This window comes from Nyctereutes procyonoides, unplaced genomic scaffold (assembly GCF_905146905.1).
Source record: "Nyctereutes procyonoides isolate TBG_1078 unplaced genomic scaffold, NYPRO_anot_genome, whole genome shotgun sequence".
Taxonomy (NCBI): domain Eukaryota; kingdom Metazoa; phylum Chordata; class Mammalia; order Carnivora; family Canidae; genus Nyctereutes; species Nyctereutes procyonoides.
In genome coordinates, this window is record NW_026575126.1 from 6665555 (window position 1) to 6688834 (window position 23280).

The window sequence follows — 23280 nt, forward strand, 5'->3', positions numbered from 1 at the left end:
TTGTGGTCCTTACTTCAACAAGCAGGACGAGAACAGAGCATAAATCAATCAGGCTCATCCATTCCTTGCCTTTAACGGTACAATTAAAAAAGAATAATCGCCCTCTCTCTCTGGAAAATTTCTTTCCCTGAGAATGCTATGCAATGAATGTTTGTGTTCTCTCCAAATCCATATGTTGAAACCCTAATCCCCAAAATGATGGTATTTGGAGATGAAGCCTGTGAGAGGTAATTAGGTCCTGGGAGTGGAGCCCTCAGGATGGGATTAGTCAGTGTGCCTATCTGTTTGTCGGCCTGCCTGTCTGCCTGCCCCCTCTCTCTCTCTCTCTCTCTCTTCTCTCTCTCTCTCTCTCTCTCTCTCACTCACACTCACACACACACACACACACACACACACGCACACACAAACTATAAGGCAGCTGTCTACAAAACTTCTCGTAGAAGCCAAGAAATAGGCTTCTGGCTAATCTTGAACTTTCTAGCCTCCAAAGCTGTGAGAAATAAATTTTGTTGTTTAAGCCAAGTCTATGATATTTTTGTTATAAAAACACAAAGGGATTAAGACAAAGGATTTCCAGAGTGAGCAATTCCCATTCCACCAACTCTAACTCACATGACAATGAGCACATTCTCCCTTCCCCCGCCACCGCCCCCCAAAAAGGTTAATAGGTTAGAAGTTCTTTTGCTAGGATTTCTGTACATCCTCTTGATGTTTTCTTTTGTTTCACCTGGTAAGGGACAGATGTGTCATACTCAGACACATAGAAAGCCAAGGAAGCATTAAAAATGGCCTGCACTGGGGGCATCTGTCTTCCGCTTGGGTTGTGATCCCCCGGTCCTGGGATCAAGCCCCACAGCAGGCTCCCTACTCAGCAGGGAGTCTGCTTCTCCCTCTCCCCTAGTTCATGCTCTCTCTCTCTCTCTCTCTCTCTCTCTTACTCTTTCTCTCAAATAAATAAAATCTTTTTAAAGTTTTAAAAATAAAAAAAATAAGAATGGCCTATGCTGGGTGACTTGGGAACAAGATACACAAAAGCGACATACTTTTTTAAAAAAAGATTTCTAAAGGCCTTGGACATCACTAATCCTAAAAGAAATCATATCTGGTCCTATATGAGATTCAAAATTCTCAATTTCTTTGCCACCTATTGGTTGGTAACACTTCCAAAGAACAATTTTACTTTTTTTCATTTTAAATTGATTTCTCTGTTTAGCAAGACTGAGCTTTTTGAGACCTCTGAGACAAAGAACTCGTTTAATTTTACCTTTTTAAATCAATGTCTACAAGACCCTCTCAGTCAATGAATCAGCCTTGCTATCCATTAGACACCTTTCTAGGCTGTTCCCTGACCTTTTGTGTCCTATATAATATTGCTGTAATATTGTAGCACTTTTAGTTAGTCTTATATGAAATGTTTTTATTATTTGCCACCTTTGGTCTTTCTGTCATTTTTAAACTCTGAACTTCACTCTGTAATTTCTCAGCTTCTGTTTTGTACTTGACATTTATTATGTGCTTTTTGTGCCCTTAATTACTTTTTGCACTTTGGGGTTGATCTATGTTGGTCTTTTCTAATTCTACTATATTGATTGCTGTAAAGCAAGCCTCCTCCCCTCCAAGAACATTGTTTTTAAACTATATTCTTTCTTTCCAGTGCTGAAAACCACTGAATTTTCCTCTTCTTGTCCTTTTCAAGAAATTTCAGGCCATCCCTAGTTATGGCAATTGAAATCTATTCACTAGAATCATAATTACTTCTCTCTCATCATTAATTCTGTACTCAAGTTTGAAAAAGAACCGTAAAGACAGACAGACAGAACAAAAAAATGGAGAATACATGTCAAGAGCAGAAAAGACATTTACAGGAGAATATTCAGGAAGGAACAGACATAATAATTAACAAAGATACCAGAAAGAGGAAATAAGAATGGTTTCTTATTATAAAGTGGGGACTACAAAGTTAAAAATAACAAACATTTTAATCTTATAAAAGTAAGAATAAATAACTTTAATGTCTAGTGTGCCAGATACAAAAACACTTTTAAGAATGCCATAAAAAAATAAAAAAAGAAGGCCATCATTTGGGAAATAAAAGCTACCATCTTTCCATATCTAAACTTCTGCAAATCTCCCCTTTTGTCTCATTCTTCCCAGTATTCTCTCCCTCTGGCCTGTTCTCTAGAATGCCACCAGAATCATTGTCTTAAAATGCTTATCAAGTCATTTCTCTATTGGAAAACCTTCCAGTGGCTCTCTGTCCTATCTAGCATAAAGCCCAAATGTGTATAAAACCCTATATGTCAGGACTCTGTTTACTTTTCTAAATTCATTTCTACCATTTCTCCTTCTTCTCAAGATTCATATGCTCCAGACAAAATGATCTTTCTCTGAGCTTCTGTATATGCTTTTTCTTCTTGCCTAGAATGCTCCTTTTTGCCCAACTCATTTTGGTCCATCCAATGCCTGTTCATCCTTCATGTAGATGCCTCTGCCTCTCTGGCTCCTTAACTAAAAGCTAAGTACCCCCTTCTGTCTACTGCCATGGTTCCCTGTATTTCTCCTGTCAGGGTGTTATTACTGTGTTATATCATCTTGTTTACTTGTCTGCATCACACACTAGTCAGCAACCAATGAGATGGCAATGGTACCATTTATGTTTTTCTTACCCTGGCATTCTAGCACTTAGCACAGAACATGACCCCTAATGATATTTGATAAATATTTTATTGGATAGCTGTTAATACAAATATGTAGTGATGGGGTTTCCTAGTAACCAAAGGCTTAATTTGACCCCCTATTTCCAATGCTTGTTGAAAATCATTCTAGAGTAAGTACTGGCAACCCTTAGTGTATATATGAAATAAGGATCATTAGGAAGTTACCTTTGGGATGTGGGACAACTGCTGCCTCATCATCTCTTTCCTGCCAACCATAAGGGGTTATAGTTGGTACAAGCTACCCATGGTGTCCAAAAGTCAGCAGCTTGTATTCTCATGACACTCACATATCCCTTTCCACCTGTTCAGAAGTACTCACTCAATATCCCTTGTTCCACTCCACTGAAGAGACATAATTCCATAGTAAATGGCATCTCCCACCATTGTTAGCCTTCCAGTAGAAAAGATCAAGCATCTCCTTCCAAACATTGCCATCATGTAATACCTCCGTCTACTTTTCTGCCTTAGTAAATCTAGTAAAATAAGAACTGAATTTCTTAGGGATGACTTAGTAGCTTATGAAGCACCATTCTAGTCATAATGTTCTGTGAACTATAGATTTTAGACACGGAGAAAAGTGGATTGAAAATACATTTTAAAAAAGAAAATACATTAAAATCCTCTAGAAGTTTCTGAAATCAAAGACTACTTAGTTCACTATACTCTGCTTCATTTTTTAAAAATTTTCTTCCTTTCTCTTTAAAATTTCTCCTGAAAGTGCAGGAAACTCTGTCAATGAAGGATACAATAAGAAGAAACCCAGCTGAATCAGATTTAAAATGTTTACATATCCACAGGCACCTGGGTGGCTCAGTCAGTCAAGCAACCCACTCTTGATTTCAACTCAGGTCATGATCTCAGGGTTGTAATGGAGCCATGTGTCATCTCCATGCCCAGCGTGGAGTCTGCTTAAGATTCTTTCTCCTTCTCCCACTGCCCCTGTCCCTCTCTAAAAAACAACAAGAAAAAGGTTATATATCCAAATTTACTTATTAAAGTAATATCAAATTTTTAAGAAAAAAATTCCTAAGAAAAAGTATACTGATGCCATAAGTAGAAATAACAGTACTTCCTTGATTTTGCAAGAAATAATATTTCTAATATCAGGAAAAGGGAATAAAAAGTAAAGCTTTTGAGCATTTGAAAGGACAAATCCAAATCAAAAATACTTTCCATGTGTTTATTAACAGAAAAGAAAAAAAGGTATAAGTGATGTTGCTACTGCCCACAGTAAGGATATTGTTGAGAAAGTATTTTCATTCCTCTTACCATGAGGAGCAGAGAGTATACTGCTATATATGAGAAAGAAATTTTAAAAAATTGAGGAAGGAAGGAAGGAAGGAAGGAAGGAAGGAAGGAAGGAAGGAAGGTAGATAGATAGATACCTGTGTGGCTCAGTGGTTAAGCATCTGCCTTTGACTCTGGTTGTGACCCCCGGGTCCTTGGATCAAGTCCCGCATTGGGCTCCCTGCAGGAAGTCTGCTTCTCCCTCTGCCTATGTCTCTGCCTCTCTCTCTGTGTCTCTCATGAATTAATAAATAAAACCTTGAGGAAGGAAGGAAGGAAGGAAGGAAGGAAGGAAGGAAGGAAGGAAGGAAGGAAGGAAGGAAGGAAGGAAGGAAGGGAAAGGAAGGAAGAAACTAATAACTTCATGTCGAGGACACATAAAAGTAAAAAAAAAAAAAGCACTATCCAAAATATAGGTACTTTATTGGTGAGTGTGATTTAAAATCAAATGCCTTTTGAGTTAAAGAGTGTGGGATAATCAACATGTCAGTGTTAAAATGGGTCATAAATTTTCAAAAAAGGCATCAATGAAAATAAACTGTGAAAAACCAATTTTGGACTGTCCTAAATCTAAAAAAAAAACCTTAGTTCTCAAATATATCTGTTCATCTGCTTCTTTTTATTTCTGACTATAAATTTGCTGACATGTTGTTGCTTACAATTTTCAATCAACTTTCTTTCTATCTTCTTTGTTCACCCAGTGATCACTCACAGTCCTACCCCCTGACTTCACTCCCACCACAAACTAAACTTAGTATCTCACCAGTGAACCCAACATTTTCCACTGTCTCCTCAGTTCCGTCAGACACTGGAACCAGTGACTAACTCAAAATATTCCCCAGATCAGCACGGACATAACCCACAAATCTATCCTATGACTCTGTCCAAATAGGCTTTATTTTTTTTAATTCATTTATTTTTTTTATAAATTTATTTTTTATTGGTGTTCAACAAATAGGCTTTAGCCAATGAAAGTGAGTCATAAGTGAAAGCACACACCTGGGCCAGTTATAGAAAGGCTGGGCATTTGAACGGGTAAGTAACAAATATTAAATTCAGGAAATGGAAGATAGTTTCCTACCCAAGGGCTAGAATATCTTACGTCTGAGACCCCAAAATATCACAAAGGGCATATGACAACTTTACCAAGATGTGCTGCACAAAATAGTAACATGGAAAGACGCTCTCCCAAACTGGCTCCCATGATCAATAAGTGTAGAAGCAGCTACATAACACAGTTTTCTCTTGGAGACTCAGAAAGTGCATTAGCGGAGTAAAAGATAAAAGAAGTCCCTAGCCATAAAGAAACATTTTAGCTTTGTTTAACCTGGTATTTGCTAAATCTTTTTGACCATTGAATACTCGTTAAGATTCCAGAGAACCAGTATCTCAAGGAATAGGCGTAAGGAAAGGCTGGCCTGACCAACCATTCATATTTGCTGTTTTTTTCTTGACCGACTAGGGCTACCCCATAAGTCCAGGCATTGGTCATAGGAAGTCCCAGAGCAGTGCTTCTTAAAATCAGATGTGCAGCTCACTGGGGATCTTGTAAAGATGTAGATTCTGACTCAGTAGGTTTGAGGTGGGACTGGAGAGTCTGATAAGGGCTCAGGTGACCCTAATGCTGCTGGTCTCTCTCACACGTTGAGTAGCTCTACAGAACCACTGCAGTGGGAAGATCATCACGTCGCCAATCTCTTAATCTTATCTTTCCTTTTAATAAATTCTCCTGAAATATTACTTTCAGGGTGCCTGGCTGGCTCAGTCAGTGGAGCAGGGGACTGTTGATCTCTGGGCAGCAAGACTGAGCCCCACATTGGGTGCAGACATCATTTAAAAATAAAGTCCTAATGGGGCACCTGGGTGCTCAGTTGGTTAAGCATCCATGGAACACTTAATCCCATTTGTGAATTCAGCTCAGGACATGATCCCATGGATTGTGAGATCAAGCCCCACTCAGGGCCAGACACTCAGCGAGGAGTCTGTCAAGATCCTCTCTCTCCCTTGCCCTCAGCCCCTCCCCCCACTCACCCATTTGCATGTGCTCTCTCTCTCTCTCTCTCTCTTCCTCTCGATATAAATAAATCTGGAAAAACTAAAATCTTAATAAGAAAGAAATAAAATATTACTTTCAATATATATCACTTTGCTATCAAAGACTTTTAGTGGTTCCCATTCCCTTTAACGTTAGAGACTCAGCAGTAAACATCTGGGGTGCCTGGGTGGCTCAATCAGGTAGGTGTCTGCCTTCAGGTCAGGTCATGGCCCTGAGGTCCTGCTGAGCAGGGAGTCTGCATCTCCCTCTCGCTCTGCCCCTGCCCCCTCTCTCATGTGTGTTCTCTCTCTTCCCTCTCTCTCTCAAATAAATAAAATCTTCTTAAAAAATAGGTATTTATTGAACCTTTACTGTGTGGTAAATAGATACACAGCCCCTGACTTTATACAGTTGAGTGTCTAGTAGGTAAGAAACCATGTGCAGAATGCTAGGAGCCAAAACAAGAAGGGAGTCATTACTTTCTTGAGACCTCAGTTTCCTCATCTGTAAGATGAGGGTTAAACCAGACCAGTGGTATTTAATCCCCCATGTACACTGCAGTCACAACCATCATCCTATTACAGAGTCTCAGCCCAGACCGATGAAATACAGGCTGTCAGTACCACTTTTCATAGGGAATGGGTTGTTCTTAAAATGCTCCCCTTAGAATAGGTGCAGCCAAGTTTGAAAACAACTGGACTAAATGATTCCCGAAGCGCTGCCCAGCCAGCAGCATCACTTGGAAACTTGTTAGAATGAGACTTCTCTGTTCTCATCCCAGACCTACTGAGTCAGAAACTCTAAGGACAAGGTAAAAAAAAAAAACCTGGTGTGTGTGTGTAACATATTTCTTTATTTATTTTCAGAGAGAGACACAGTGAGTAGGGGGAAGGGGAGAGGGAGAGGATCTTTAAGAAGAGCCCAAGGCAGAGCTCGATCTCACGACCCATGAGATCATGACCTGAGCTGAAACCAAGAGTCAGTCTCCTAAGCAACGGAGCCACCCAGGTGCCCCAGAAACTGGGGTTTTAACCAGCTTTCCAGGTGATTCTGATCCACTTTGAAAACCAGCAGATTAGACAATCAGTAAATTTCCCTCCAGCTCTAAAATGGTATCATTCTTGGACCTTGAACAGCCTTGTCAAAGACTTTTGTTATTCAGTCTTACAGACTAACAGTATGACTCTTCCCAGATTCGAATCCCAGCTCTTTCACTTAATTTCTGTGCACCCTTCAGGAATTGTTTTGGCTGTCTGTGTTTCAGGTTCTCATCTATAAAATGAGGATAATAATAGTACGTATGCTCTCAGAGTTGCTATGAAAGTGATTTCGTGTATGGAACTCACTTAGCAGGATGCCTGAGATGTAGTTCAGGTCATTTATCAATCATTACTCTTGGGTGAGGACTTCACAGCCACTGCTCAAAATTGCAACCCACCCCTGCCATTTCCTTTTCCCCACCCCTGGTTTACTTTTCTCCTTTGCAATCATTACTCTCTAACATATAACATATTTCACTTATTGCTTTGTTTATTATCTATCTTCTCCCACAAGGATGTAAGTTCTACAAAACCAAGGATTTGGGGTCCATTTTGCTCAGAGCTGTAACCCCAGGATCTAGTATGGGGTCTGGCACATTGGAAGTACTCCTTTGGTGGGATAAAGGAGTGATAAGTGTTAACTATTATCAATATTAATATTATAGCAATCCAAATTTTTTTCTTATTGAAACCCAATAGCTTGTACTTCTTGTTTACATTTCCAGATTGTGCTTATGTCTTATTACATGCTTTCTTCAAATTCTGTCCCATGCCCTACAAGGCCCTTTTACTTAATTTCTGCCCATTTTAGGTCCTGGCTCAAGTTCTACTTCTTTAATATTCCCCAACAGCTCTGCTGACTAACTCTCTGAATGTCCACAGTGTTACTGTCTATACTCTACAATTTAACTGAATTAATTATCAATGGAATCAGTAACTTTCCTAAAATTTAAAGTTACTGAAAGAGGCTGCATCTGTCATGCAATAAGCATTCATGACAAATTAGAGAGGAAGGAGTCCTCCAAGGAATCATGGGAAAACCTACCATTAATTAGCCATGTAGTCCTCAAATAACAAAAACATTGCTCTGTGGTTTACAAAGTACCTTTAAATACATCTGCCTCATTTTGACTAGATGATCTCAAAGACTGTATCTCCTTGATCTCAAATTTTCAAAATATTTTCAGATATGGAGAGACCATTTTCTTGAAGTGAAAAATTAAGAATAGATCATGAAAGTCAAAACTGAAGCAGATGATGTCCCAAAAAGGTGTTGAGTTTAGGGGATGCAAATTAGTGGCTTTCTTGCCCCCTCATCCTCCTGTCAGCTAGGTCTGGAAGAGGCCCTCCATCATCCCCAATGTGGCCCTTTAGGCAGCCATTATCAATTGATCAGACCTAGCTGATAGGAGAACACCCATTTCCAGCCTAACTTAGTCTAACCATCTCACTTCTAAAAGCAAAGAAAACATGCTAAGAAATTTAAAGTGACTTGTCCAGGCACATACATGGTAGCCGACCAAGGCCAAAACCAGCCTCTTGACACCTCTCCTGGATTCTCCCCACTGCCCCTCCTCAACATTTCTGAAACTCAGCATTTAAATTTCCATTCTAAAGCACTCAAAACACGGAAAGCAAACCTTTGACATAGAGCTTTCATATTAATGCTCATGAATATAACGTTGAAATGAAAAATGACAGTTTTGAGTCAAGTGATAGAGTTGGTTAGTCTGTTATTTCTCAAGTGTGTTTATTTACCTAAGCCTAGAGTGTGTCGTGACTGGAAATAGACAAAACAGATTATTTTAATTCTACTCTCCTAGGAAAAAAAAGGGGAATGGTTTTCATTAATGGGAACTGGGCTCAAATCCGGTCCCAAAATAACTTACACTACTGAATCATCTTTATAAAGGTGACATTTCTCTCATTAATGGCAATGCATTATTATAAATGCAGTTTAATCACCAAATTTAAATTACAAGAAAAACATATTTGAAAGAGTATGAAAAAAAGAGATAATGGAGAGAAATAAACATCTATTTTAATATAAATAATGACTATTTCCTCATCACAGAAATTATGCTCACATTTGACAATTATAATTTTCCAGATCCTCTCCCTAACGCACAGTTTCCAAATATTGCAATCACCTTTGCAACTCACTTGGAATGAAACTGACTTGTCAAATTTTGCCTCGCCAACTGATAACTCTGTCTTGATTAACCCTCATTTTTAGGTATAGTATAACTGAAGCTGCTTTTTGGGGGAGAAATCATCATCTAACACAGTTAGAAATTGCCTCTGGCACTGTCTGCTTTACCAGAGGAAACCAGGATGACAACTGGCAGTTCTGTTACTTCACAGTTAATCCATTTTAGCAACTGTGTTACTTAGTGGGAAGGTACCAGCAGTTGGTCCCTTACTCTATCCTTCCACACTGAGAAAGTGAGTCCGACTCATATTTGGGGGTAGGATGCGGAAAGGAACAAATATCTAGATTCTCTTCTCTTCAGCGTGGACCCTGCCACCACACGGGAGGAGGAGTGAATGCTGAAACACACAGAGGAAGTTCGAAGTCTGCACTGCCCCTGCTCCCTGAAAAAGGGCAGTCAGTTCAAGGGTTCTCCTAGAGTCTAGATATACACAGGAACCATCCCAATAGGCCTCAGAGAAATCTACCTACAAACTGATGGTTGCTAAGAGTGCCTGGGAAAGCTGGAGGGATTTTCACCTCAAACCCCACTGTCAACTGAGATCACTGGTGGTCCACGAATTTGGTCAAAACAAGAATGAAACCAAGAGCTCTGGTCAGAAGACATCATGCTTGCCCAGGCATGGATCTTAAAAGCAAAGAGGACAGTCAAGACAAATTGAGGCTTCTGGAAAGTAGAACAGTGGTTCCAGAGGCATGTTTGTGAAATACTGGAGCACTCTGCTTTCTGGCTTAGAAATTCCAAAAATTCAGAAATCACTTCCCCCGCAGCACATTATTGAATCATTTTTTTCAATCAACCCACATACTCATTTACAAAAGGGGACAAGTACCCTACCTAACTTAGAAGAAATTAGTTTCTAAGGCATCATTCACATTATGGAAAATCCTTTAAAACACTGCTATTTACATAATTAACACCCAAATTCCTTGAAAACTTAGCATATGCTGGCTAATCCAACACAGTAAGCAGAGAATAAATTTGAGTTGGAAACACTTGCTTGGAATTAGTTTTGTCATTCCTAGCTCTGTGTGACCATGAGCAAACTACTATCATTGAGCCCTTGTTTTCTTTTTTATAAAATAATCATAATAAAATGTGTCTTACAGCTTAGTTCTGAAGATTACATGAAAAATACTGGAAGAAGCATAAAAATGCCTGACCGGTGAGAGAAACTAAGTAAATAATTTCCTTCCCTCACTTCTTTTTTCTAATTAGGAAAATATCCACATTAAAGTGCTATTGAATGCTATGTATGGTTTAAAAATTTAAGTAACAAGAGAGGACAGGCACCTGGGTGGCTCAGTCAGTTAAGTGTCTGACTCCTGATTTCAGCTCAGGTCATGATCTCAGGGTGATGGGATTATGCCCCGCATCAGGCTCTGCACTCAGTGAGGAGTCTGCTTGAGAGTCTCTCCGTCTCCCTCTCCCTCTGGCCCCTCCCCCTGCTTGTGCACTCTCTCTCTCTAATAAATAAATATCTTTTTAAAAATTTTAGAAAATAAAAAGGTAACACGTGAATGTTAAGTCTATGAATTATAGTTTACATAACTGATTTGAAGCAACTACTACTCATATATATAATTACATGTAAAATTCCAACAAATAACTCTGCAGTCCTCTAGCTGAACAATTCAAATTGGTAGCATAACCTGGCTCTCTTTTTCCAGCAATATATTGCAATTTTATTTTTCTTCCAATCGATCCCACTATGTTAAAAGAGAAAGAGGGAAGATCTACCCCTATTCAGCTGAATTATAGCAATATTTTATGGCCTCTTTTCCATGGAGTCCTTTTCTTTTGCATTAGATTACCATGTACCCCTCAAAATATTTCTGCCAATCTGTCTTCCAGAGCCTGCCTGTGGTCCTCTAATATTACAAATATAGCAAGGCAGTGTTAAGAACAAATATGTATAGTCCAAAAAAAATTTTTAAATAAAAAAATTTTTAAAAAAAGAGGAAAAGAAAGGCATGTTTGACAGATCTCAGAGAATAAGCAGTAACAGTAGCATGGCCAAAGGCAACAGCAGGCTTGTCCATCTGTCCATCATGAAACTGAGTCGTGCCTACTAGTTTTCAACAGGAGGTGGCCATGTGGGCATAAAACTAAAATAGAAATTCTATCATCAGGAAGACGAGGTGAGGAAGGAAGAAAAGGATTAACTATTTCAGAATCAATTTAGAGGTGAGAATGATGAATACAAAGAATTGTTGTATGTTTCTTATTCACAGACTATGAAAATTTTATTCAATCTTTTATTCATTCTGGGTCCTTTCTAGAAGCCAGACACTATGCTAGCCACTATGGATCCAAACAATAATTTCCTGGGGTGCCAGCCTGGCTTGTATGGTAGAGCATGTGACCCTCGATCTTGGGGTCATGAATTTGAGCCCCATGTTGTGTGTAACATTTTTTAACACTTTTTTTTTTAAGTTTAAAAAGGAATAATTCCCTTCTTTTGGGAATTTTGTTTCATGAGAGAGACAGAGGAGTAAACAAAAAATTATAATACAGAGAGATGACAGCCAATGTATATATGCAGTGGGAACAAAGAAAGAAGTCATTGACTATGCAAAACTATGCCGACTTTACAAATTTGTGAGTCATCTTTGCACAGGGGCTAAACTCTGTAATATGTCAGTGTTGTTATATGTGCTATAAAAGTGAGGTCAGCCACAGAAGGAGAATAGAAAAATCTAAGAATGAACAGATGGGTCTTGATCAACTATGTTTGCCTTAGGGTGGAAGAAAAAGTGTTATTGCCTTTGCCTTCACTCATTGCAGTCTTTTTTTCCTTAAGTATGTGTGTGCTTAATTTTTATCTGATTTAATATTATCAACGCTATCTAAACATGTCCATTTCTATTTTCTGTAGATATGTTTGAGAGTGCAACCATTGGACAATAGATAGATACAGATATGGATATAGATGTATGTAGATGTAGATCTAGATAGATACATTTATTGATGCAGAGATAAATGCAGAAATAGCATCTTGGCTTCTGGAAATATGAGTTATGATATAATTCTTAAATTTTATGATAAAACATTTTCATTAAGGAAAATTTTAACAGAATAGTGACTATAAGGCATAGCATTTATCGGCATTTAGCCAAAATTAAGATGTTAATACAAATAAATCCTCAGTTCCTCAGTGTGCTTTAAGACCCACTATAAAGGCTTCCTTTCAATTGCAGAATTGAGTAAGGAGTGAATTGAGGCACTCCCATTTAAGCTAAAGTAGAATGTCTGAGTAAACTGTCAGTTTGCAAATCCGATTTAAACATTTGCTGGCTTTGTGGCTAACCTGTGCACTTGAAAACATAAAACTCACATCAGTTTCACATCAGATGAAATGTATTATTCCTCTCTGAGGCAATTTTTGGTAATTGGCCTTTTGGTTATCTCTGGTATCAGTATTTCTCTTCGTTGTCCCTGAAGTCAGCACTGCCTAGAGCTACATGCACAAAAATATTGGTGTCCCCCTCCAGGTCCCCTCCCCCCATCTCAGGCGCCAATGGCACCTTCTGGAAATGTAGCACGAGGCATTAGCACCAGGTACTAGCACCAGGCTTACCTAGAGTCCGGGTGCTCCTTGAAGAGCCTACTCCAAAGAATAACAGCCATCCCTCTCCATGCCTCTGTCCTGATAGCCTGCCCTGGTGGCCACCAAACTTGAAACACCCTACCCCCTGACAAAGTCACATTGTTACTGATATACATTAATCTGACAAACACATAAGTCTTACATTTTATCTCTAAGCTTGACTTCAGTCACCTAATTAGCCTATTTGACATGTCAAAAATTCATTTGCACCTGACTTGTATATCATGAAAACAGTGCCCATATAGAGATGTTTGTTTAATGTTTTCACTCTGTCCATTTATCAATCCTATATAAGCAATTCTTGGTCACTGTTCTCGATGTGTTTCTCTTATTCTGACATCCAGCACAGCTTCACAGGTAATTTTGTTTACTGAATATTTTGTACTCATGGTGGTGGTATTGGTGATGCTGCAGCTTCTCCGCTCTACTCTGACAAGTGTTGTCCTCTGAAGGCACAAGTTTGTGCCAGTATCTGTGCTACTTCCTATGACTTTTGTTACAGATTTCTAATCATCATAGTTTTTTTCATTTATTACATGTTAAAACCTTCACAAAGATGGAATTAAAAAATAAAAATGCCCTTACAGAGTGAGTTGAGTAATGACTCAAGCCCAAGGGATGTGACTTATGAATGCTATACAGAAAGTCACTTACTAATTCACAGTCTAAGGCCTATAGACTACTCGACATCAAATGGAGGCCAACGGAAGCATCGATTAGTGGGAGTTGACAAAAAGTAGGTGTTACGGTGAACAAAATAGCTTCCTTTTGATGGTGGAATCTGTGATGTCTTTCCAGATTATCGGTAGCCAATATTCAGAGAAAAGAGATAAATGTTAAATGAGCAACATGGAATAGGGTGAGGTAACACCCAAGGCAAGAGTGCTTCATAGCTCCAAAAGTCCAGAGCATGCTAATCATATACTTTGAGAAATTATTTTCCCTTAAATCATTGTTAGTCATGGTAGCAATCATTTGCCCTTGGCTTACAATAAACCAGCCTAAACTACAATGTAGGTGAAGTATTACAGCCCTAGTGATTCTGTTTCAAATAGAATCACACTCAACCCTTTGTAACACTTCTGAATTACAATTTGTGAACAATCACAAAAACCACCATTTCTTCAGTATATATATGCTACTTCTCAGGCCCTGTGCCAATTTAATCTCACAGACCAAGGTAATTACTGTTATTCCTTTTACAGATGAGCAAATAGGCCTAAAAGACTAAAGTCACCTGCCCAGATATGTTAGTAACACATGTGTATTCGCATAAAAGAAAATGTCCTGGAGGTTGGCTATAACCCAGGTTTCCTACTTGAGGCACAACTGTAATCCCCACCCCCAGAGGAGAATCTGAATGCACAATCCCTGGCAGCACGTTCATGGGAGCAGGGCCAGCCACACCCGACAACGCATTTACAGCCTTCAGGAACCCATGTAGATTTTGACACATTCTCAGGCCCTTTTTAAACAGCTTGTTAGATCTTTAGATCTCATTTTTAATAACCCTTTAAGTCTTCTCAAAATACACAACCAAAGATCAAAGAGGCTGCTTAGCTTTAAGCTACACATTCTAGGTCTTCCATTTTAATTTGTACTCATGCTACATTTTGCTTTTTTTTCATAGCTAGGAATAGATTTTCCTTCATGAAGGAATAAAATTTGCCCTTAAGGAAAACAGTATTCATTTTCAATAAACATTTACTAAGTAACTACCTTCTTGGAAGTAAAAGGCTAGGCCTGAAGAAGGTGAAAGATGGATGAGACCTGGGCTATGCCTACCAGGGGCTAAAAATCTAATTAATGGGGATAGAAATAGTAGGAATTGGGGTTAAAATCTGAAGGGGAGCTTCATGGTCCCTCTCCAATGAACAAGTGACGGTGTGTTGCTTCTCTAAGGAGCAAGCTCTGGCTATGTCCCAATATGAAAAAGGGAACTGAAAATAATAGTCCGCTAAAATAAATGTTAAAGATTCAGGTTCTAGCAATGACTCTTAAGGTAGAGGGAACGACACAGGAAAAAGGGAGCAGTTTCAGAAGTGACTTGAGTATGCACGGGCATGTGCTTTTACACACCACAAGGCCCCTGCACAGCACACCTCCTCCAGATTCACTGCTACGGGGAGGTCCCAGGCACAGAAAAGAGAATTTCGGGCATCTCAGAGGTCATGAGATGGGAAAAGACTGAGAACTCTAATGTCTCACATGCTGCTGTTTTTCAAGCACAGCTCCTAAAGACACCAGAGTGTATATTCATTTTTTCTATTGTCCCTACTTAATATTGAATAAATAATATCTTACACAAAAGTCCAGATGAAGAGGGACGTGACTGGAGAAGGTGATTACCTTTGTCACTCATTAATGGGCTGTCTCTTCAGGAGGAGGCCTGAAACACTGCAAAGTTGAGTTGCTTAAGGAGTCTATAATAAAAACAAGTATGAAGATGGTTATCTAAAACATTTTTTATTAAAAAGCAACATTTTGGGAATAGTCTCACAACCATGATTTACATTCTCCCCAAAACCTGGAGAATTAGCCTGATTCTCTCTAACACATAAAAGACTGCAGGGATCTACTACTCCCTTTTGAAGGAAACTGCATTCTCCTCTTTACTACCGAAATAAAATTCTCACTGCCACAGCCTCCTAAATCTCAGTCCTTATTTTTATTACCTACTCTCACACTTCTCGTCCACCTATAAGATTCATCCCTAACCAGTTGATTTCTCTATCCTGCCTTCTACTTTTATGCACCCTTTTTTTCAAAACTCCCATTTATGTTTTCATGTTTAGCTGCCACACTGATCAACAAATTGGTTGATTTTTCTTTTGAGTTTAGTTCTTTGTTTCCCCAATTCTAGGCTATGTATTTTTAAAGATCATACAACATACAACCCATTGTGGAAATTTATTACCAAAAAAACACCCCGCATTTTTTAAAGAAAGGGAAAAGCTAATTTTACTAGAAATCACTACTAAAATTTTGTCATGTTGCCTGTCAGTCTTTTTTCTATGTATGACTCTTAACTCTTTATTTTGAAATAATTTTATAGAAAAGGTGCAAAAATAGTACAGAAAGTTCCTTTACACTCTTCACCCAGCTTCTGCTACTATTAACATCTTCCATTATGCTACAGTATAATTATCAAAATTTTTTGTGCTGAGATCTATATACCATTTTTATCTAATAATACAGTCAGTTTTCTCCAATTGCCTCAATAATGTCATTTACAGAGTTTTTCTCTCATCCAGATCCAAGATCACACATGACAGGTGTGGGCATGTCTTGTTAGTCCCCTTTATCTGGAACAATTCTTCACACTTTTTTTTCCATGACATTGAAATTTTCCAGAAGTGCCAAAGTAGTTATTTTGAAGAATGTCCTTTTGGGCCTGTCTAATGTTTCTGCATGATAAGATGTGGGGTATGCATTTTGGGCAAGAATACTACATAATCCATGTTTTGACTTTCTCAGCATCACATCAGGAATCAAAACTCAGTTTTTCTATCACTGGTGATATTAACTTTGATGACCCAATAGGGTGGTGCCAGTCAGGTTTCTCCTCTATAAACTACCATTTCTCACTTTGCAATTAATAAGTAATCTTTATAGAGGTATTAGATATAGATAGATATAGATATAGATAGATATGGATATATAGATATATAGATATATATAATTCCAAAATAGTGACTTTTTTCTATTCCATTATTCCTTCTACCTCTATTAGTTGATATAATCATTCCTTTCTCTTAAAGTTCTCCGTGATTTGTATTTTTATTCCTGCAAGAATGTTCAAATTCAAGACTTTTCAAGTTATTTTTAAATCTACTTTTTAAATGTTATCACTTTTTTTTAAATTTTGCATTTTCAAGGGTAGCTGTTAAGAAGCCCAGAACTGACATTTCATTTCATATTGCTCAATTTAACCCTTTTCCTACTTCATAAAACTTTGTTTGAAATTTCTAAGTCTTGCTTCAAACTTCTAATTATAATCCAAGACTAGCTCTGCCCTGTGACAGACAGTGCTATCTAATTAGTCCTGGAAAATGTCTAACTCCTATCCAAGAATCCCATTAATATATCTCTGGTTTGTCAAAATTATTTCTCATTTTTATCACGTTTCATTCATCACATGGTGGAGAATAAGGAAGATTTAGCCCAATCCTGTAATTTAAGGACCAGTAACCTTCTATTGTACAAGTTCAATTTTGTATTCAGACAAGAATCAAAATGTAATCCTCAGAAAATGGATTGATTCAATAACCTCAGTGGAAAAAAAATGCTTAGGATGCTACCTGTCTCAAATTTAATAATCTTTTACAATATGTTTATTATTAACTATTACTATTAACCAAATAATTAAAAGTTCAATTGTGTTTCTATAACACAATTTTGAGTTTGTCAGGCCCTACCAAATTCCCCATCTTTTGCATCCTTCCTCTCCCACAAGCAATGGCTATAATCCAAGTCCCAGCCTGCTTTCTAGAAGCAATCCTGATTTTAGACAGGTGAACTATAAGGAAATATAGTCAGCCTCTCTAGAACTGACATCAAATTAAAATGCTCATATTCAGAGGTTCTGCTCTTGACTCTTTGACCTTTCCCTATCTTGAACCGAAACTTGTCCTTCCCTATCTGTTATCCATACCTCGTCTCAGATCTTCAAATTTCAGTATAACTGAAAAATCTTCCACCATCTTGCTCTTCTTTCTTGTTAGTATAGCTCTGCCACTACATGTTGATTTACTCCATCACACCTCCAGCACCCATAATCTTTCTCCTTTATTCAACAAACATGAAGTAAGCACCTCTTTTATGTCAAATATTTTGCTAAGCACATGTGCAGATGGTAGTGACAAATAAAAAGGGTATGCTTTAAATCCTGAGTTTAAGGAATCATATTCCTCCAAGGGCAACAAACAGTAAGTGGGTTCACAAAGAAACAACCATGTAATTACGAGGTCTGAAAAGTATTAGGAAAGAAATAGGAAATAACAGAGTTTAGCGAGGGAAAGCATCTCTGAAAAATTAACATAGAGAATGGAGATTTGAAGGATGAAAAGAACTAGCCATGAAAAGCACTGGAAAGAGCATTTCAAGCCAAAATATAGCAAGTATGAATACCCTAAAAAGCTTAGGGACTTGGAGGAACCAGTGGAAACCAATGGAGCTGGATGGAATATATTGAGGGAAGGGAGAAAATGCTTACATGAGAAAAGAGAGGCAGGTCATGCAAACCCTTGTGAGCCATGGAAAGGAATTTAGATTATAATTGTAATGAGAAGCTATTGAAGGCTTTTAAGTAGGGAAACCACATGATTTTCATTTTTAAAAGATTACCCTGGCAAGTTGAACACAGGATTTCTAACAAAAGCATCGAACAAAACAAAAACATTCATAGCACCATTTTTCATAATAGTCGAAAGTGGAAACAACCCAAATGTCCATCAACAGATGAATGAATATACAATATATGATATATCCATACAAGGGAATATTATTCAGCCATAAAAGAAATGAAGCACCAAAACCATGTTACATCATGGATGAACCTTGAAAACGTTATGCCAAGTGAAAGGAGCCAGACACAGGAGGTCACAAATGTACAATTCCATTTATATGCAATGTCTAGACTAGGCAAATTCATAGAAACAGAAAGTAGACCAGTGGTTCCCATAGCTGCACTAGAGCAGTGACAGTAGAGAGGGTGTAAAGGGGAAAGATCCACTGCATAATTTGGAAATAAAATTTACAAGATTTGCTGATGTCAGGACCCAGGGGGGGAGAGGGAGGCAGGGAAGTTGGAAAGAAGGGAGAGAGTAGAAGTACTAGAAGTACTCACAAGCTTCAGACCTAAAGGGTAAGTGTGTTTTAAGAAAAAATGAAGAACTCAACTTTGAACCTGTTAACCTTGAGAGGCCCTCAGCCCTGTCTGGACTACCCTATGTTAAGAAATCTTTACCTTCTACTATAGTATTATAACTTTTCACGACTTCAGAGAGGTCCATAAAGATCCTATAGAACAGAAATATTAACGGTATTTACCTCAGATGGTTGTTCTGAGAATTAAATTAGGTAATTGATACATAGTTCTTAGTACAATTTCTAACACATAATAAATCTTCAATCGCTGTTAGAAATACTTTCCTGAAAGCAAGTCTTGCCTACTGATAATGCCACATTGTGTGTATTTTTGTTCAGCTAAGAGGTAGAAAAGTGATTGTTTGCCTGTAAGTTCCTGATAATCAGCTCCCACCTATGTAAGAATAAGTAAAAATAAAACCTGAATTTTTGCATTAAAAAAAGAAATACTTTCCTGGTTATAATTTTTGTCCTGCTTACTTACTGCATATAGTGCCTCTCTGTTCTCCTGCGGCACCTGCAGAAGTTAGGCCCTCCCCGGTTTTGAACAGCCTGAGACTCTCCCCATCTCTCTGCCGTGCTGCCACTGAATCTACCACTGGCCATTATCAGAGAAATATTGAGAGAGGGACCTGGCTGAGTGAAAAAAATCACATGCAGTTCCCTTAGCCAGACAAGTACATTCCTATCGTGTAGAAGGCACATAGGGATCAAATAATGGCACAACAATTTCCTTATTAAAAGCAGCCAACTCATTTTCTTCTAATTTTATACTTCCTTGGCATCTTCCTGTCCTTAATTTTCTTTTCCAAGGTTCCTCTCCCACAGGGAATAAAATGTGCTGACAAACTGACATGAATATCCTAGACGACTTGGCAGTTAATTTCTTCATAGAGACTTGTAGATTGAGGTTCTGGTTTATAATCAGACTCTTGTAAGTTTAGCTAGAAGGAATCAATTTGCCTGGGCCTATTAACCTCTGGGTGACCACATAATAATCCGCTTTCTGAACCTGAAGGCTGCGTGTCACACTCTGGGCAATGAGAGCCCCTGAAACACCAGGCTGAAATAGACATCTGGACTTTAAGAATACAGTATTTCACCAAGTGCTGGTAAATATTAAGTGACTTAATATACATAAAACTGCCTGGCACATGTTGGGCTCTCAATAAACATTAGCTTATGTTTACATTTTTATATGCAATATACCACATATATGTTTTATATCCAAACCATATGCAATCCAGCAGGGGGGAAGGGGGGTGCCAAGTTTGAAAAATTTCCGGATGAACTGAAATGAAGCCAAATATTTTTCTCCCATTTCATCCCAATCTATTCCTAAATTTCCTCCCTTCTAGTTTCCTTTTTTAGTGTTTTCTCATTTCTGTAACTACTTTTGCAACTGGCTGTCTTCAGAGTTTATCACTCAACAATGCTTGGAGGTTTAATGCCAATAAAAAGCAGTATCTGAAAATAATCTTATATTTTCTGAGGAATACTTTACTCACAAGCTCTGTTATCTTGGGCAAGTCACTTAGCCTATATACATGACTGTGTCTCATTATTCAGTAAGCATGCCTCCTATAATGTCTCTTTACTGTCCCTTCCATGCCTAATATTCATACACTACATTCACAACTGAATCCTCAGCACTTAGCATAAAGTAGGTGTTACCGACATTTATGTCGATGATTGGAAGGACGGATGTTAAGACTATATTTTGTTCAGAAATCTGATAAATAAGTCCATTTTTTACAATAAAGAAGATGGAAATCAGTCACTAGTTATCCATAAAAGTTTAAAGTTCTTGTTTAAAGAAAAACTGTTGACAAATAATCCATTGACTGATGGTAAAGAACAAACTCTCACGTAAGCTTTCTATGTGCCAACCTCAACACCATTATGATGGGTGAGCAAGCGAGTGAGTGGCTAGATGGATCAGCCAATAAACAAAATACTTCATACAAAATACATACAGAAGTATGCTCTAAAAATATACTTTTTTAAATGCATACATTTCCTGGCTAGCTTTTTTCATTTGGGTTTTTTCTCCGTCTTGGGATACTCAAAAAACCTTGCTCATAATAGCTACTCCTCTAGAGTTTCTGTCACTTTAAAGAAATGAAGACACCATTCGGTATTGATTATAATAACAAAATGTAAGAGGAGCTTCCAACTCTTTTATTTTATAGTGGCATATTTACTTTCTAGAAATTATCTTCAGCTCTCTTTCTCACCTACTCCATATTTGTGACTGTGAAGTAATTGTAAATAATTTTCCCATCCCTTTCATCTTTGATAATAAATAATTTAAAGAATATATAGGATTTTTTAAAACTTAATTTAAATCTATTACTGCTGGTATATAGCAAAATGAAACAAACAAAAGAAAAACAGAACAATAGTTTGAAAATTAGCAAACCAAGTCATGAATGAGAAAATACACTTGCAGAAGAAGTTTTATTGTCTTTTCTAATAAACCTCACATTTCCAGAAAAAGTATTAGAACTATATTTCTGTTTTATTTTTTCTTTTATCCATAATCAATGTAGCCTAAATAAAATTATATTTTCCAGGCTTCAGTTCTCCTTAGTTCAACTTGGTTCAGTTTAACAAATATTATTGACTACTTGCTGGGGACCAGCCACTATACCAGATTCTTCGGAGTCAAAGATTAATAAGACATATTTTCTAACTCATGAAGTTCACAGTGTAATTAGTACATTTTTTTTATTTTCCAGAGCTGTTCCATTCTATTTTCTTTTTTTTAAAGATTTTATTTATTTATTCATGAGACACACACACACACAGAGAGAGAGAGAGAGACAGAGACAGAGACAGAGACAGAGACAGAGACAGAGACAGAGGGAGAAGCAGGCTCCATGCAGGGAGCCCGATGTGGGACTTGATCCCAGGTCTCCAGGATCAGGCCCTGGGCTGAAGGTAGGCGCCAAACCACTTAGCCACCCAGGGATCCCCTCTAATTTCAATCAGAATTGCTCTCCTTTTACCAGTTCTATGTTTTGGGGATTGGTATAAGATATTACTGTTTTGAGATTTTTAAAATTAGTCACTGATTAGTGGAAGGGACAGACATTTAAATAAATACAATACGGAGTTCTACAAGTAATAATTGTATTTTCTCAGCCTGGGTTCCCCAGAATACAGAGCCTAAGTGAAAGGAGTGCGATTCAGGGAATATGAGTTAGGAAAGAGGGAACAAACCAGAGAAGGAAGGAGAGTCAAAAAAGATTCATTATTGAGTTGACTAGCGACTCATACAGATGGCTGGATACTCAGTCTTGTAGAACACCTGATAACCTCCCAGGGGGAGAAAAAACAGAAAGCATTTATACACATTACTCTGCTCTTCACTGGTCAAGGGTGTTCCCCTAGGGCATTAACTCACCATCACTCCTGGGTTGCATGCATGACTACTGAGCAAAATCTCGGAGGTGTCTCATGCTACTTCACCATTAAGTGAAGAATCCATAGGGATGCCAGGGGAGGGGAAAACAGTGACAGGTCAAACTGCACAGGCCTGAGGCAGGGCACTGTTGGACTATACCTGCCTGAAGATGGACAGCATCTTCACAGAAATTGTCACTGCAGTCAGGGGCTGGAATAAAAAGGCCAAGATAATTTGAAGTGGTGCACAAGGAGCATCTCAACAGGTATATTCAAGGCACAGACGCAGAGCAGAGAATGGTTAATTTTGCCTGGAAAGAGAGAGGCCAGGAAAAGTTTCACAGACATACGTTTCCTCAGAAAAATTCTTCAAATGGCAAAAGGGGATAGGTATTTCAAACAGAAGGAACAATATATATATAAGACACAGAAGTTTGAAACAGCAAGATGTATTTGAAGAATCGTAAGAAAAAAAATCAGTATTCCTGGAGGTAAAGTGGCAGTAAAAGTGGTTAGACATATGGACAAGGCCCAAAACATAATGGATTTGATAAGCCATGTTAAAAGTATCAGAATTACAGTTTTGTAACAGAAAAAAAAAGGACAGTCATTTGAGTGGTTTTTAAATTAAACAGTGAATTTGGGAGAGGGCATAAATGGAATAATAATAACTAACATTTTATATTTGTGAAATGAGAAGTGGGACGTATGAGAAATAAGTAGGAAATATAAGAAGGTAGAATATTGACTTTAGATAGACTATGCAATGTTAAGGATACATACTATAAGCCCTAAAACAAGCATTTAAAAAATAATGTTAAGGGTGCCTGGGTGGTTCAGTCAGTTAAAGTGTCCAACTCTTGATTTCAGCTCAGGTCATGAAATTGAGTCCTGCATCAGACTCTGCACTGGGCATGGAGTCTGCTTAAGATTCTCTGTCTCCCTCGGCCCCTTTCCCCTCTAATAGTAAATAATAATAACAACAACAATAATAATAATGATGTACAGCTAAGAAGCCAATAGAGGAAATAAAATGGAACACAAAAAATATTCAATTACTCCAGAAGAAGTCAAGAAAAGGAGAAAACACAGAAGAAACAGA

At 38.0% G+C, this 23280-nt stretch overlaps 1 protein-coding gene across 5 annotated transcripts in view; it reads right to left on the reverse strand.

Moving 5' to 3' along the window:
* SLC44A5 (solute carrier family 44 member 5) overlaps window positions 1-23280 on the reverse strand; it is a 379443-nt gene that overhangs the window by 270247 nt on the left and 85916 nt on the right. For 2 of the 5 annotated variants that reach the window (XM_055339206.1, XM_055339207.1), the window contains exon 3: window positions 15252-15325. In XM_055339206.1, coding sequence (XP_055195181.1) covers window positions 15252-15264 — 13 coding nt within the window. In that variant the 5' untranslated portion in view covers window positions 15265-15325. Of the gene's footprint in view, window positions 1-15251; window positions 15326-22179; window positions 22274-23280 lie in introns of those variants that run through there. The other 3 variants (XM_055339208.1, XM_055339209.1, XM_055339204.1) reach the window with 2 other exon arrangements.